Source organism: Peromyscus maniculatus, chromosome 8 (assembly GCF_049852395.1).
Source record: "Peromyscus maniculatus bairdii isolate BWxNUB_F1_BW_parent chromosome 8, HU_Pman_BW_mat_3.1, whole genome shotgun sequence".
Lineage (NCBI taxonomy): Eukaryota > Metazoa > Chordata > Mammalia > Rodentia > Cricetidae > Peromyscus > Peromyscus maniculatus.
The window spans coordinates 8,136,977-8,151,455 of NC_134859.1; the positions used below are offsets into that span (position 1 = coordinate 8,136,977).

The 14,479-nt window shown below is 42.4% G+C and overlaps 1 protein-coding gene across 29 annotated transcripts in view; it reads right to left on the reverse strand.

Moving 5' to 3' along the window:
• The window catches only part of Rbfox1 (RNA binding fox-1 homolog 1), a 574,719-nt gene that overhangs the window by 39,835 nt on the left and 520,405 nt on the right, over window positions 1–14,479 (reverse strand). For 23 of the 29 annotated variants that reach the window (XM_076577914.1, XM_076577927.1, XM_076577917.1 and 20 more), the window contains one exon: window positions 7,722–7,761. In XM_076577914.1, the coding sequence (XP_076434029.1) occupies window positions 7,722–7,761 (40 nt within the window). Of the gene's footprint in view, window positions 1–1,626; window positions 1,670–7,721; window positions 7,762–14,479 lie in introns of all 29 variants that reach the window. The other 6 variants (XM_042283577.2, XM_006984656.4, XM_076577915.1 and 3 more) reach the window with 1 other exon arrangement.

A 14,479-nucleotide genomic window follows, 5' to 3' on the forward strand; every position in this document is an offset into this window, starting at 1 on the left:
TTACCTTATCATTTATTTTGTGGCACTAGGATCTTGTACCTGCTGGTGAAATGTTCCACCATTAAGCTATTTTCCAAGCCCTCCTTCCTTTTGTTTAAACTTTATTTTTCACTTTGAGATAGTATCGTATAAGTTCAAAGTTGGCCTTGAGTTGATCTTATAGCCAAGAAAGCTTTGAACTTGTGATCCTCCTGTCTCCACCTCCAAAATGCTGGGATACAGTTATATCAGACTGACTATTGTTCAATGAATTCATGTATGTTGCATGTGTGTTCATGTGTGTGCAGCTGAGTGTGCACATATGAGTTCATGTGTTTGGAGGTCAGAGGACAACCTCCTCACAAACTGTCCACCTTCTATTTTTCTTTCTTTTTTTTTCTTTCTGAGACAGGGTCTCTCATTAGTCTAGAACTTGCCATGCAAGCCCTACAGATTCTTTTGTCTGCCTTTCTAGCTCTGGGGTTAGAAAGAGATGCCTCCATGGTTGGATTTAAACAACAAACAAAAGAAAACTCAAAACCTCTCAGTTGTGAAGACCCATCTCAGGTCTCCCTGCTTGTACAGCAAGTACTTTACCAAAGGAGCCCCCCCCTCAACTCCTAGTTAATTTTATTTCAATGTAAGCATCTGTGGGCTGGTGGCTGTGGAGTATTAGTCTCTGCAATATGTGATAATGGGGTGAAAAGGATTAGTAGGCTTGATCACGCCACCTCTCTGCACTGTGTGTTGTCTTTCCTACTTCTCTTATACTTACTTCAGCAACAGTGGAGCTGTGTACTAACTCAGTGTATGTGCACGCACTGTAAAATGGCCCACAGATACAAATTGCTTGAATTTGCTTTGCAAAAAGGTGACTAGGATGAGCTATATTGCTCTGTCCTCTGCAGCTTGCTGAACGGAGCTGGAGTGTCTGCATAGTTCTGTGCTGTTGTCTGAAGAATGAGATCTGCCTTCTGTCTAAGGACTGCAGACTCAGGACTTATTGAACCTGGTAACTGCAGACCCAGTAAAAAAATAATGTCACTGACAAGGAGATTTTTCCTTCTCCAAACCAAAGAGAAAAAAAAGTACAGCAGTTTTATCTATTCTACCTTACAAAAATATTGTGTGTGTGTGTGTGTGTGTGTGTGTGTGTGTGTGTGTGTGTGTGTGTGTGTGTGTTGCATGCATGCCACAGAAAGCATGTGGAAGCCAGAGAACAACTTTTAGAAGTAAATGCTCTCTGTCTACCTTCGTTTCTGTGGATCAAACTTAAGTAGGTTGTCAGGTCTTAGCAGTTAACACTTTTGTCTGTTGAGATGTCTTCCTGGCCCTTTTTCATTTTTGGTTGTTAAATTTTTATAATTCAAGAAATTAAAAGCCACATTTGACCTCTAAGGTGGCATATTCATGGTGGAGTCAAGTGTACAGATACAGTGCTGGTATCTGGAAGGAAGTGTCCCAAATCCATTGTGGGCATGTCAGAAGGGAACAGGATGACTCTGTATTAAAACTGGAAAATTCAGTTAAGGCTTCCCTCTATGTTAGAGAACATTTCCCCTCCCGAGAATCATCTTGTTAGTCAGAATTTCAGAGCAAACCCACAACCACGTGATGAGTGTTTTTCCATCAGTCAGGAATTCATACCTGTAGCAATTTATTGCCATACACTGGCTCTTGATACACTACTCTATAAGGAAACAGAGATGTAATGTTTTCAATGCAAAATGAAATAAATAAAAGAAAGTGCACAAATCAGACAGCAACCCTGGAGCAATTCATTTACAAGTTTGCTTCTCTTAGTTTAGTGTTCAGAGCCACCTGTCAAACAAAAAGAGAGGCTAGGCATGCCCCAGTACTGGACTTGCAAATCCCCACATTGACAGTTGTAAGGGAGGTGCACACGGAGCTCAAACCATGTGGATATACCCGTGTTTGTTTTTAAGAAGCTAAAAGGATAATTTCATGGCTTCTTTTAGTCTGCATCACAACAGTTTCAGTATGATGATTCTCTATCTCATGGTTGGAATTTTCTGGCTTACCTGAGGATTGAGTTTTGATGTTAATGACACAGGTGGCTAAGATAAATGTACACAATCTGAACTGCAACAGCAACGTTAGCCATTTCTGCTCACCCAGCAAAATGGCACTTCACAACTGATCACACTGAGGGCTTCAGTGGTATTGGAAACATCCTTACCTCGTGTGTCTGCAGGTGCACTTAAGATAACTATGAGCGATGCATACATCCTTAACATGCTTAACTCAGATTTCATCTCAGTAGAGCCCCACATAGACTGAGAATAGCTGTAAAATGGGAGAGTTGTCCACCAGGCTATTTCATGTGCCTCACTGGAGGTGGAAGAGAAATTATTTGAGTTGAAACAGAAAGTCTCTGGCTTCCATGGCAGATAGCAAAGTGGTTGACTATTTGAAGACATTTAGGGATCTGCGTATACATTTTTAAAGTCACCTGGCTTTCCTTGCTTTTGATTACATTTAACTTTTCTCTTGTAAAATTTAAGAGCATGGAGTTACACCTATCCAAATTTATTTTAATTCCCTCTTCTCTTCCCCTTCTTTCCCCTCTCTCTCTTCTTCTTATTTTTCTCCCTAGTTTTCATTGTTCATTTGAATATTTCAGATATTGTCTAGTGGTCTGCTCTACCCTTTAGATGCTCTTCTTTTTCTTTCTTTTCTTTTCTTTCTTCCTATGTGTATGAGTGGGTGTCCTCATCAGGGAGGCCAGAATTCTTATCACTGACTTGTTATGTGGGTCCATGGTCTCCTCTCTGATCCTCATGACTCAACAGCTACTAATTGCAGAGTCATCTCCTCAGCCCCACCCCTCATAATCTCTGTATTATCTTCTCACTCTCTTCCTTCCCTTTCTCTTACTGAATTCCTAGAATTCCACCATTTTAAATTAATCTGTTGCCCAGTGCTTACGTGTTGAACTCTGTCTTCGGATCATGTAGGCTCAAGCTTTGGTGTCAGGGAAATTTTTTGAATGAATTATTTCATCTTTTTTTTTCCTGGAAGAGCGTCCTCTTCAGAAGAAAATGGAGGTGATAAAGTCCCTGTCTGATGGGCTGTGGTGAGGAGGGGCTGCTGTGGCCTAGACTGCATGCTGAGCATCCTCTCCCATTTCAGCCTCTTTAGCACTGTTAGTCCTCATAGTGACTGAGAAAGGCCAGCCTAAAGCTCATCCCCACCTGGACCCCTTTCAACATAAAATCTTGAGGTTTGTTTGCAAGACTCCTGGTCTCTGTGTTCCCAAAGCTCCAGGCTCATTCCTCTCATTCCCAGGCTCTCACAACATGGAGGGAGTGCACCTATTTATTACAAGTGACTTGAATGAAAAAACCAGTTCTGTTGAGACATCAGAAGCCCTAACAAAACTTAAGAGTAGTGTGAAATGCACTGGATCCCAGAGAAGTTCACATGCTGGGGGTGGGGGAGGGGCTCAGCACTGCTCCTCCTCTTTAGGAACTTAGGGTATTCTTACCAAAGACCCAGGTGACCTTAGTACTCTGTGCCTTCTTTTTCCTTCCTCCACTTCTACCCTATTGTCTAATTTACCACTGTCTCACCCCAGTTTCCACCCAGCATTCCTCACATTTCTATTGCTCTGCTATAATTTCTCTCCGTCCCTTTGTCCATATTTAGTCATTGCCTTCACTCAGAGGCCATCTTCTTTGATCCTCCCTGCAAATGTCAACCAGCTCTTATTTTCTACTCCTCTGTAGCCTCCAGATGTCTACAGCTTCACTGGGGAGTAGAGGACCCGGCTTTGTAGGGAAGTCAATTTCCACAACTTTCAATCAATATTGCTCTTGCTATTGTTTCTTTATTATTTAATTTGACACATTTTTTAATTAAAATGAAGGTGGTGGCTGATTAGTTATCAACTTGACATGATCTTGATTTACCTCTGAAACAAGCTCTGGGCACCTCTGGCAGGGAGTTTCTGTACTGGGTTAACCGAAGTGAGAAGACATACCCTAAGGCTGGGGGGGTATGTCCTGTGGCCAGGGAGGGGCCTTAAGATGAAGGAAAGGGAGAGAGCAAACTGAGCCCTGGTTCTTATTCCCATATGTCCCCTGTGTTCCCTGCATGTGACCAGCTGCCTCATGTTCCTACTACCAGGACTTCCAGCCACGATTGACTGTACACTCAGACATGATCCCAAATAAGCCTACCCTTCCCTAAGGGTATTTTGTCAGGAATTCTGTCCCAGTGGTAAGAAAATTAACTAATGAGTTCATTTCAATAATGTTCACTAAAATGCAAGGTGTGTTTCAGACTCAGTATGCTTTTAATAAAAATGGCATCTCTATCTTTTAAAATAGAGGTATGTGTTATAGCCTCCTCAGGAGAAGGACTTTGGTGATAACCCTGCACATCCCCTGCTCCGACTCAGAACTTCCCTTGTCTCTGATGTGTAGCTGTCTGCACAGTGCACAGGCTTATCCCCAAGCCCAGAGGCAGCTACTTTCTGGCAGGGAACCTCGCCTGTGTAGGAGGAATGCTTTCTTTGCCATATTGTTTTCTGAGCATGTAATCCATGGCACTTCTTGACAAGACTACTCTATGGCAATTTTCTGTCATCTACAATCATTCTTCTCTCCTCCCTCAACCTGCTCCGCTTTGAAAAGTTTAAGAAGGTCATTGTCCACAGAAACTTGTGGCTTGCCTGCCATAGGGGTCTGAAAGGTCTTTCCAATACTTGGTTCTCTGGTAGTACTAAAAATTCCAGAAATACCTGAGAGATTCAACTTCAGGTGGTAGGGGAGTGAGATCTTGGAGGACACAGTCAAAAGGATGGAGACAGCAGGATTTGGTGAGTAGGGCAGTAGTTTTGGGGAGTATTCTACTGTGGGTGTGGTTGATCCTCTCAGATAGCCCACAGGACAGAGATGGGATTGAGCAGGAAGAATGTGCCTTGATAAGAGGGGACCAAATGTAGGAACTTGGTGTCTTAGCTAATGGATTATAGGGAAATGTGAGACAAACTTCATGTGGGGACTGATTCAGACATCCCAGAACCTCTGATAATTACCCTGAACCTATTTATTATATAATATTGTAATGAGATTGTAGACCTCTGAAAAAAACTTTTCTTTAAGTAAAACAGAATATGAAATGATTTTCAAGAAATCTCTACAACCACTATGACTTTAAAAATGTGTGTTACTCAGGGCATTTCTACTACTCACTGTTCAGACTAATACCACAGCAGGGCAGTAGGACCTGTGGCTTAAATCCACACATTCAGGATGATATTTCTAGTGAGACCGAGCTTTGCTTTCTGTAGGAAAAAAATTCATGCCATTTACTTCCTTTGAACTTAGAGCTGCCCATGGTGCTCTGCTCTGCTGCTGAGGTGGAAGGTCCATCTCACACAGGCACACCCCTCAGCAGTGCTGTGCTACAGTGGTCTGCATGAGCCCAGAGGATCAACATTGGGCAAATGATAGGCTAGCCTAGTACTTCAGTGAGGTTAGCTCATCACATATTTGAAACAGACACTGAGAATGCACATTGTTTTCATGCTATGAAACTTTTCCCTTCAGGACTCAAGCCTCTCCTAATGAAGCACAAACTCTGGCAGACCCACTTTCCTGAGCCTCCTTTGTTCTCTCTGCCTTGCTCCATGGATTTTCTGATGTAGCCCCTAGCACCCCAGAATACAGTGTACAGTGCTGAAATCCTTTCACTCTTTTCTTGTCCTCCCCCTCGTGTGTGTGTGTGTGTGTGTGTGTGTGTGTGTGTGTGTGTGTGTGCATACAAATGCACACATGTTGGGGATGTGTGCATACATGTGCGGAGGCCAGGGCTTGACATCAGGTGTCATTCTCAATCGAATCTCTGCTTTACTTTGGGAGACAGGGTCTCTCATAGGACGGGGAGCTCACCAATTCCCTAGGCGGAATATCCAGTAGTTCTCATGTTCCTCCTGCTTTTGCTACCCCAACTCTGGGATTACAGGCATGCACTGCTGAGCCTGGACTTATATGTTGGTGCCAGGACTCTGACTCAGTTTCTCATGTTTATATGGCAATCACTATACAGACTGAGTCATCTCCCCATCCCTGTTTCCTGTTCTTGAGGCATCTTTGCCCCTGGCTAACACTTTCTTCATGCTACACAAGAATCTACAAGGTCAGGATAAGATAATCCATTTGAAACATGTATGGAAGAGCACAATTAATAGATTATTATAGCATTTATATGTGAGAAACTGAGGTCAGAGAAATAGGTACCCAATAGCTAACAGCTAAATTATAATGTTTTTATTTTTAGCTAGGGACACCCACATTTACTTTTTTTGAACAAATGTTAATGGAGATAGTTTTCTTTCTAATGGACTTTTATGTACAACCTTCCACCTCCCAAGTTTAAGGACATACTATAAAGCCCTAAATTCAGTGATGCTGTGTTTATTGGTAATCCACTCCAGGCTACATAAAGGCTGTGGGTATGGACTGACTCTGATTTATTTTATACCTGAGGGTAGGACCAGGTTCTACCCACCTCACATTTGAAATGGCATGAACTGAAAGTCTGAAGAAGAGGGCACAGTTGGGGCAGCTTAAGTTCTGTAACAGAAGGAAGTTAATTGTTCTTGGGATAAATGAAAAGCATGTTCAGTCACACTAGTCTAGCAAGAAGGTGAATATTGTAGTAATCCGAAGGTGACAGCAAGGGTCTCAGACACAATCAGATCTAAACTGAGTACATCACTGATGGAAATTACTACCATTCTGCACGATTGCAGCAATGTGAAATTCAAAAGGAATAAAATAAAATAACCGATGTCTCTCATTTTCTAATAAATAGCATCAATTTGCACAGAAATATGGTTTGATTTTTCTTATCTAGTACATAAAAAGTTATGATTCTGTAAACTTACTTGAGGTCGTTAATGGTACATCTCTGTGTGTGTGTGTGTGTGTGTGTGTGTGTGTGTGTGTGTGTGTGATTTACAAAACGACTTCTTCTACTGCCCACTTAGTTTAAACTCTGTTCCAAGCTGTTTTCATCCCTGCAGTGCTGCGTTGTGATCCAGATCAGGGTAGGGAAGGTGCGTTGTGGTTCTGAAGATGAGACACATCTTCCTAAGAGGAACTTCATGAAATGGGACCAATTAGCAAACAGTTCTAAATCAGGGAACTGTTGGGAGAGATGAAGAGGATGAAGGGTTATGAGGAAGCCTACCACTCCAGGTCACAGACATCGTGATGGCGGAGTTAGGAAATGTTTATTGCTGTGTTCAGAGAAAGGAGAGAAATGGAATATTCCTAGCACTGCGTCGATAAATAATTACATTTGTAAGGAAAGCATCGAAAACTATCAGCCATGAAAATACCTTTCAGTTCTCAGCAGCTGGTAACTACAGCTGTTGTTCTGAATATCGAAGTGAAAACGCACAGAGCATATTGAGAACTGTAGAGAGAATGTCACTGTGGGTGGAGTTTTTAATTTGTCAAGAAGAAAAACCACCTTTTTGAATAGATGCAGTTGTGTTTATCTATTCCAAAGTTGATCAAGTCCAAGTCATTAATTCCCCTCAAACAGCAAGTCACATGTCTTTTGAGCTCATGATCCTCAGTCCTTCTCCTTGAAAGACATGACCCAGAAGAGGAAATCGATTGGTTCCCACTAAGTTCAGAGCAAACTTGTATAAAGAATGACTCCTGGAGGTAAGGAGGACAGCATGCACGTTAATGAATACTTACATAAATGTCTGCACCATAAAATCCATCCTGGTAAACAACACTGTAAAGGTGCACACACAAAGAGAAACATTCGGATTAGTGCAGTTCCCCATGCAGACGCACCAACCCCCGCACGGGCCAGGTTAGTCTGGTCTCATGATCCAAAACACAGGAACTGAGGAGAGTTTCAAACTGATTAAGGAGGTTGGAGACAAGAGCTGTCCATCAAATTGGGAACTTTAGGCTGGGGTTCCATGTAGGCTCAGGTTCCATATTGGACCAGAGTCAGAGTGTTTTTGCTTGGGCACCAAAATGAACTTCCCATTCTCAGAAGAAGGTGCATTGCACAGCTTGGAAAGGCGAAGAGGGCTGATTGCATTTCCAAGTGGCCTACACAGACCTGAGAATCTTAACAATATTAAAGTTTGGACTCAAACCACCGCTCCCCTCCCCACCAAACCCAAAACACAGCATCTGTCAAAGAATGGGCTTGCAAGGGTAGAGAGTCAGAGGAGAACCCTTTTGTGATAGGCTAGAGCGAAATGGACTTGGGTAACTGAAATGGGGTCAGACATTTTCTTCTGTACTCATTTTATATGGTAGTATTATCTCTGGGTGTTCTGTGAGACATTTATTGTCAATTTAACAGAAAACCTGCGTGTATATTTATATGCAAACCTGTGCAAATAAGCATGTGTGCAAAATACGTGCATTTTCATCTGTACAAATGCATGGGGGTGTATATATGTGTTTGTATGCATCAAACCTTTATGCATTTGGACGGTGTAGGGGTTTCAATTGTATATGTGTTTTTAAGTATTTAGATAAATCATATTTGGGATAAGTCAAGAGTCCACTTTATGACTGAATAAACCTCACTTTGTGGAAGCTTTGCACAGCACACCTCAGTCACTGGACTCAGAATCCCAGAAAAAAAGCTACTTCCAGCGGGCAAAGAATGATTTTGACTTCTCCAAGTTTCTTGGAATATCAAGGCAAAGAATGTTATGTCATGATAGGAGGAACACATTCTGTTACGAAAGTATCTGAGTGGGTTTACCAAGGTCATATGTACCCTGGACACCTTACAGGCCTTTGTGTACACCTTATACACAGCAGATATCCTGTGTATAAAATGCAGTATTTCTAAACTTTTCTTTTCAGAGGATGGTTGGTAGTCATCAATAACATCCCCTAGCATCTTCCCATGAAGTTTCTGGATGATTTATGATGCTGGCAAAGGATCAGTGAATCCATTGTTGAGTCAAGCCAGGGTCCTAATAGAAGTACAACTTTGATATGAAAGGATTTCATGAGCAGAATGAGCACGCAGAAAAGCCAGGCATCTCAAGCCAAGGAAGAGTGCATTTCATCACCTAAGCGCACACACTCACACACAGCAGTGACACTGGCTTGCTGGAGAACATGGTAGTGTGCTTCTTTCCCAGAACTCTTTCAGAGTTGATTGGCAAACCCCCAAGGACCATTATCCTTAAAGTGTGGCAGGGATTTCACACACTAAGGAGGTTGGTAGGAATGCCTTTCAGCTGTTGTTTGTATTTGATCCTGGCAGGCTATAGTTCACAAGAACACTTGTCAAGCAGTGCTAAACCCTAGTCCAAATGGCAGGCAGAAGTGTGTAGGGTTCTGAGCTAAGCTTTGAATTTACTTTTGACACTAGCAACGTAAAAAAGCACTGTCTGCTGTGGGGTCAGAGGCAAGGTCAACTTCTACCAACAGGCCTTAGAACAGATCTAATGAAAAGTAGGCAAGCAGCAGATAGTTACTAAGGGCCCCAAAGCACAGACCTGAGCCTTAGCTGCATCAAGATCACGTCTGTGTCATGTTTACATGCCATCATGCCTTTATTCATGCTACCAGTGTCTTTTCTACCAGTATCCTCATCCAAAAGCAGCTTAAAAGTCACTACTTAAAAGCCAGGCAAGGTGCATAAACAGACCAAAGTGCGGTTTTCCTGTCAAATGGCCCTGCAGCCAGAGCAAAGTTATTAAGACACCTGAGCTTGGTTTACTCTTTGTAAAATTGGAAAAGCAGTCACCAAGAGGCCACCTCAAGGCACATATGTACAAACAGGTGTAGGATTTAGTTAGGTAATGCTTTCAAAGTGATGACCAGCATGCTTAGCATCAAGGCAATAAGTTCCGTAATTATGACATAGACTGCCTGAAACTGAGTTACATGCCTTCCCTGTGAATAACAGCATCCATGTGTGAGACTCCTGTCTGTCTAGGTGCCTCATTAGTTTCTACCTCCTGTAAAAGGCATTGTGTCTCTGCTTTGTTTGGTCATAGAAGTTACATTCATTGCAATATCACACATTGCATTTCATCTGAGGTTTGATTTCTTATTTTAGGCCCAGAATACATACAATAACCATCTCTTCAGAGGATGGTAACCACACCCTAAAGAGGAGTAGAAGACAGACAGCCATTTCTATGTCAGCATCAGATAGAATTTAATCATTGGTCAGAGAACGATGTCATGGTGGTTACTTATAACGACTCCACTTGGGGGTCAGAGTCAGAGGCATCATTACTTTGAAGACAGCATGAGCCTCTTGGTGAGATGCTATCTTCCTATATTATAATTATTACTGTTGTTTCTGTTGAGGGCCTGTGATTTGAAGCTTGTGTGTGGTTTGCATACTCAGCTGTAATGGTTGCTAGCACTGGAGGAAGAGAAAAGAGGTAAGATTAAACAATCACAAACCCTACCAGTACAGAAGAGTAGAGGAGTGTGGATAAATATTAATCCTTTAAAAATATTATACATTTAAATATGGGAAGTCTTTCATTTTCCTAAACATCTGCTGGATAGACAAGGTTTGCTTCATTTTGTGAAAAATAGAGAGAAGCCAAGTGTAGGCCTTGGAGGCTCAGTGGCACACGGCATGGAACAGAGAGCCATGTCATGTGGCTGAGACTTGGTTCCTCCTCTGCCAGTGAGACAAGGATGAGATGATGAAGGGAACATGGTTGCTGCTCTTTCCAAAAAGAGTGCTTGTGCACAGGGCATTGACATGCCAGTCATTCCCATCTATCTGTATTAAGAGCTCCCAGAAGCCTAGAAAGAACACATTGTGTCATTTGCCTTGGGGAGCCTTTTCTCTGAAAAATAACCCAGTTGCTGTAGTTTGTACTCTACCATAGGCTATGGAAAGTTATTCTGAAACCTTTGGCACCCCAAATTTATAAGACATAAAATTGACAGAAAACTGTGGGCAAGCCTCCTCATTCTGATAAGCACAAACGAATGGGTTGCAAGCATTGTCTTTCTGCATTGGAAAGTTTCCTCTGCCCCAACCATTGTGCTGGGGCATCACAGTCACTTCTTTTTCTAGCATTGACTTCTAGAGGTCTAGAGTCCCTAGAGGGGAAAATACAGCCACAGCCATGCATCAGCTACAGTTGCAGCTGCAGTCTTTGCTGCAGAATGGAGGAACGGAGGCATCCTGAAAGAGCAAGGGATGGAAAGAGGCAGTAACAGAGAAGCCTGGAAGGACTGGCAGGCAGGCAAAGGAAATGGCAAGTGCAGGACCCATGGTTGGAAGGTGTCTGGCTCCTTGGAGGGCCTGGAGGAAGGGCACACTTAGTAGCATTAGGTCCCCAAAGCCCTTTAGAAGATGGTGGCTTCTGGGCAAATTAGCCAAGAATTTCAGCTGTTACCAACCACAAAGAGAAGGGATCACTCACCTGTGCCAAGTATAGTTTTGAGTTACAAGGGAGACAGTGAATGATATGCCTCCATAATGTTAATAACCCTGGGAAGCTATGAGTTGCCATTCTCATTTCACTGGCAGAGTAATATAAACCTCCAGAAATGGGCTGCCAGTTTTACAAAAGTGCAATTTCCCCTGAGTTATTAGTCACAGCACAAGCATCATTACTCTGATGACTCATGTTTGCAGGTTTACTGCTCTGGGATGGGTCCCATCAAAGCATCCTGTGCTCCTCATGCTCCTTTTCTCCCCTCCATGGACAAGGCCTCCATTCCCTCCCTAGACATGGATAAAGTGACTTAACTAATATTCTAGCCCAGGTCTTCTGGTTCCATAGCCAAACTCTTAATGACATGGCAGGCAGCAGTGGTTGAACTTCAGTGTGCCTGGACTCACCTGAGGAACTAACTGAAATACAGATGGCTGGGCCCTATGCCCAGCCCAGAGGTCTTGATTCAATAGATCTGGATAGGATGAGTCGCTAAAGAATTTGTACTTCTTTCAAGTAATGGGCAATGTCACTGCTTGTAGTTCAAGAAGGAAGGGAATGATTGTATTCCTAAATAACATATTCCAGGTGTTATTTTTTATTACATGTATGGAGAAACTGAAGCTCAGACTCTTTGGGATCCTATTCCTCCTCTGCCCACCTCCTAGGGTCTCATGTAGCCCAAGCTAGCCTTAACTCACTATGTAGTCAAACATAATCTTGAACTTCTGATCTTCCTGCTTCAGTTTCCCAAGGGCTTAGAAAACAGATGTGGACCACTATGCCAGGTTTTGCAGTGTTAAGGGTCAAGTCCAGGACTTCATGAATGTTAGGCAAGCATTCTGTAAGCTGAGTGGCATCCCAGCCCCTAAGGTGCTGTTCTTGAGGAGGTGTTGAGTGCAGGAGACTCCTTACAGAATCGTATGGTCCTTTCTAAGAATGGCTCCCAGTGCTTTTCTGATGCCTCAGCAAACAGGTGCACTTAAAATATCAGATACATATGTAGGAAAAGAAGATGGGGCTCACCTGGAGGCTGCAGCTATAGACATACAGCAGTTCCCACACTGCTGAAGGGAGTTGCTGTCATGCACTGAACAGATGTGGTCCTATTTTAATGCAGAAATGGTCTGTCTAGCCATGGAAAGGTAATTGTGTTGCTTGTCAGTCATTCTAGGACTGCAATATGCTTTTGCAAGAGCATGATGCAAATGCACATCTCATTTTCTTAAGAAAGTAATAGTGATAGTTAAATATTTGGATAGAGGCAAGCAGGGAATGATTGCACTATAGCAAATTAGTTTACTTTAAAAACAGAAAAAGGAAGTAAAAGGACAAGGAAGGAACAAAGGCAGAGGATGCCCCAAACTAAGCAATCTGTTTGTGTAACAGAATATATACCAATCACAAATGTATTTTTGTAGGAAAGGCATTCAAACCCTCTCTTCCCTACTGACCATTCCACCTGGAAAATAAATTACATTTTTGAATATGCTCAAATATAACTATGTAGAATGGTTATCAGGTGGTTCCATGCACACACTGGTATTTGTACATAACTATGTATGTGTTTGTATATGTATACATACACATTTTTCCAAGGGAAAGTTCATATTTTTAAGAAGTTAATCAAAAGAATCTGTGGAAGTCCTACCCTCACTGGAGCCTGTGTGAGTATATGGGATGGGCCACACCTTTCTTGGGCCTAGGGGTAGGCTGACTATTGTTACTATGTATGAGGTGGCTAGCTCTTGGGGAGTTATTGGCATCTGACATAGGCCCCTGAGTCTTTGAGCCCACATCTTCCTGGTGACCCTTGAGTTGATTAGTGTCAGATGTTGAGGGCTCATAAATTACTATGGGTCTCTGGGTATATTCTTTTATCAGGCAACTTTAAGATGCTTGCCCCTGGGGTGCTGTCTGATCTTTACTCTGGTGATACCAAATTGCCCTAAAATACTTTTCCAGTTAGCTCTAGAAGTTGTATGTACAAGTGTTCTAATAAGTTCCTTGAGGATGTGCAGAATACCATAGTAATAACAGACTGTAGTGGTTAATAGATGATCAACTTGTAGAATCACCTGGAGACAAGCCTCTGGGCATGTCTGTGAGGAAGTTTCTAGATTGGGTTAACTGTGGTGGGAGGAACCACCTTGACTGTGGGCAGCAATGGTCCTGGAGACTCAGAATGAACAGAAAGGAGAAAAGCCAGGAGAGCACTAGCAAGCATTCATCTTCTCTGCTTCCTAATTGAGGATGCAGTGTGAGCAGCAGCCTCCAGCTCCTGCTGTCATGCTGTCCCTGCTGCAGTGGACACTGTATCCACTGTGAGCCATGACAAAGCATTCCTTGCTTCCTTAAGTTGTCTTTGTCTAGCATTTTGTAGAAGCAACAAAGAAAATACCATATAGATACCATAGAACAAAGACTAAAGCCCCATTGCCAATGTTGGATATTTAGGCTTACATCTCCTAGGATGTTTCCTAAGGGCAGTATATTGCATCACCAAACAACAAATATATACACATTTGATCAGTATCTACTTAATAATTACTTAATGGGTAGTGAAACAAGGCCTATGTTGCTGCTTAAGGAATGGAATTACCTGCTGTGTCCTATATGGGATGCTGTGCTCAGTCTAGTGAGTATCCAATTCCACGTATATTGCCAGTCTGCAAGCTACTTTAAATGGCAACTTAATAATGGATAATTTCTCATGAATATGACTCATTGTATGATAGGACATTGTGGCTTCTCCACTAAAATGTCAGTAAAGATGAGGGGAAATAGAAAAATCCATTAGACTCTGAGACGACTGACACTAGCTGAGATACTATATTTAGTCTATGGAATCCACAAACTTTTGGTGTGCCTCTTCCTAAGACTATGCCTGTGCTTTGGGGGCAATATGACATTTATGAACTGCAGGGCCCCCCTAGTAAAGAGGTAAAATATACATGAAGGAAGAGATGCAAGATTAACCTTGTACCACCTCAAGAAAAGGGGAGCATGGAGAGAGAGGAACATGGACAACTTACAAAAATGTCAATAGTC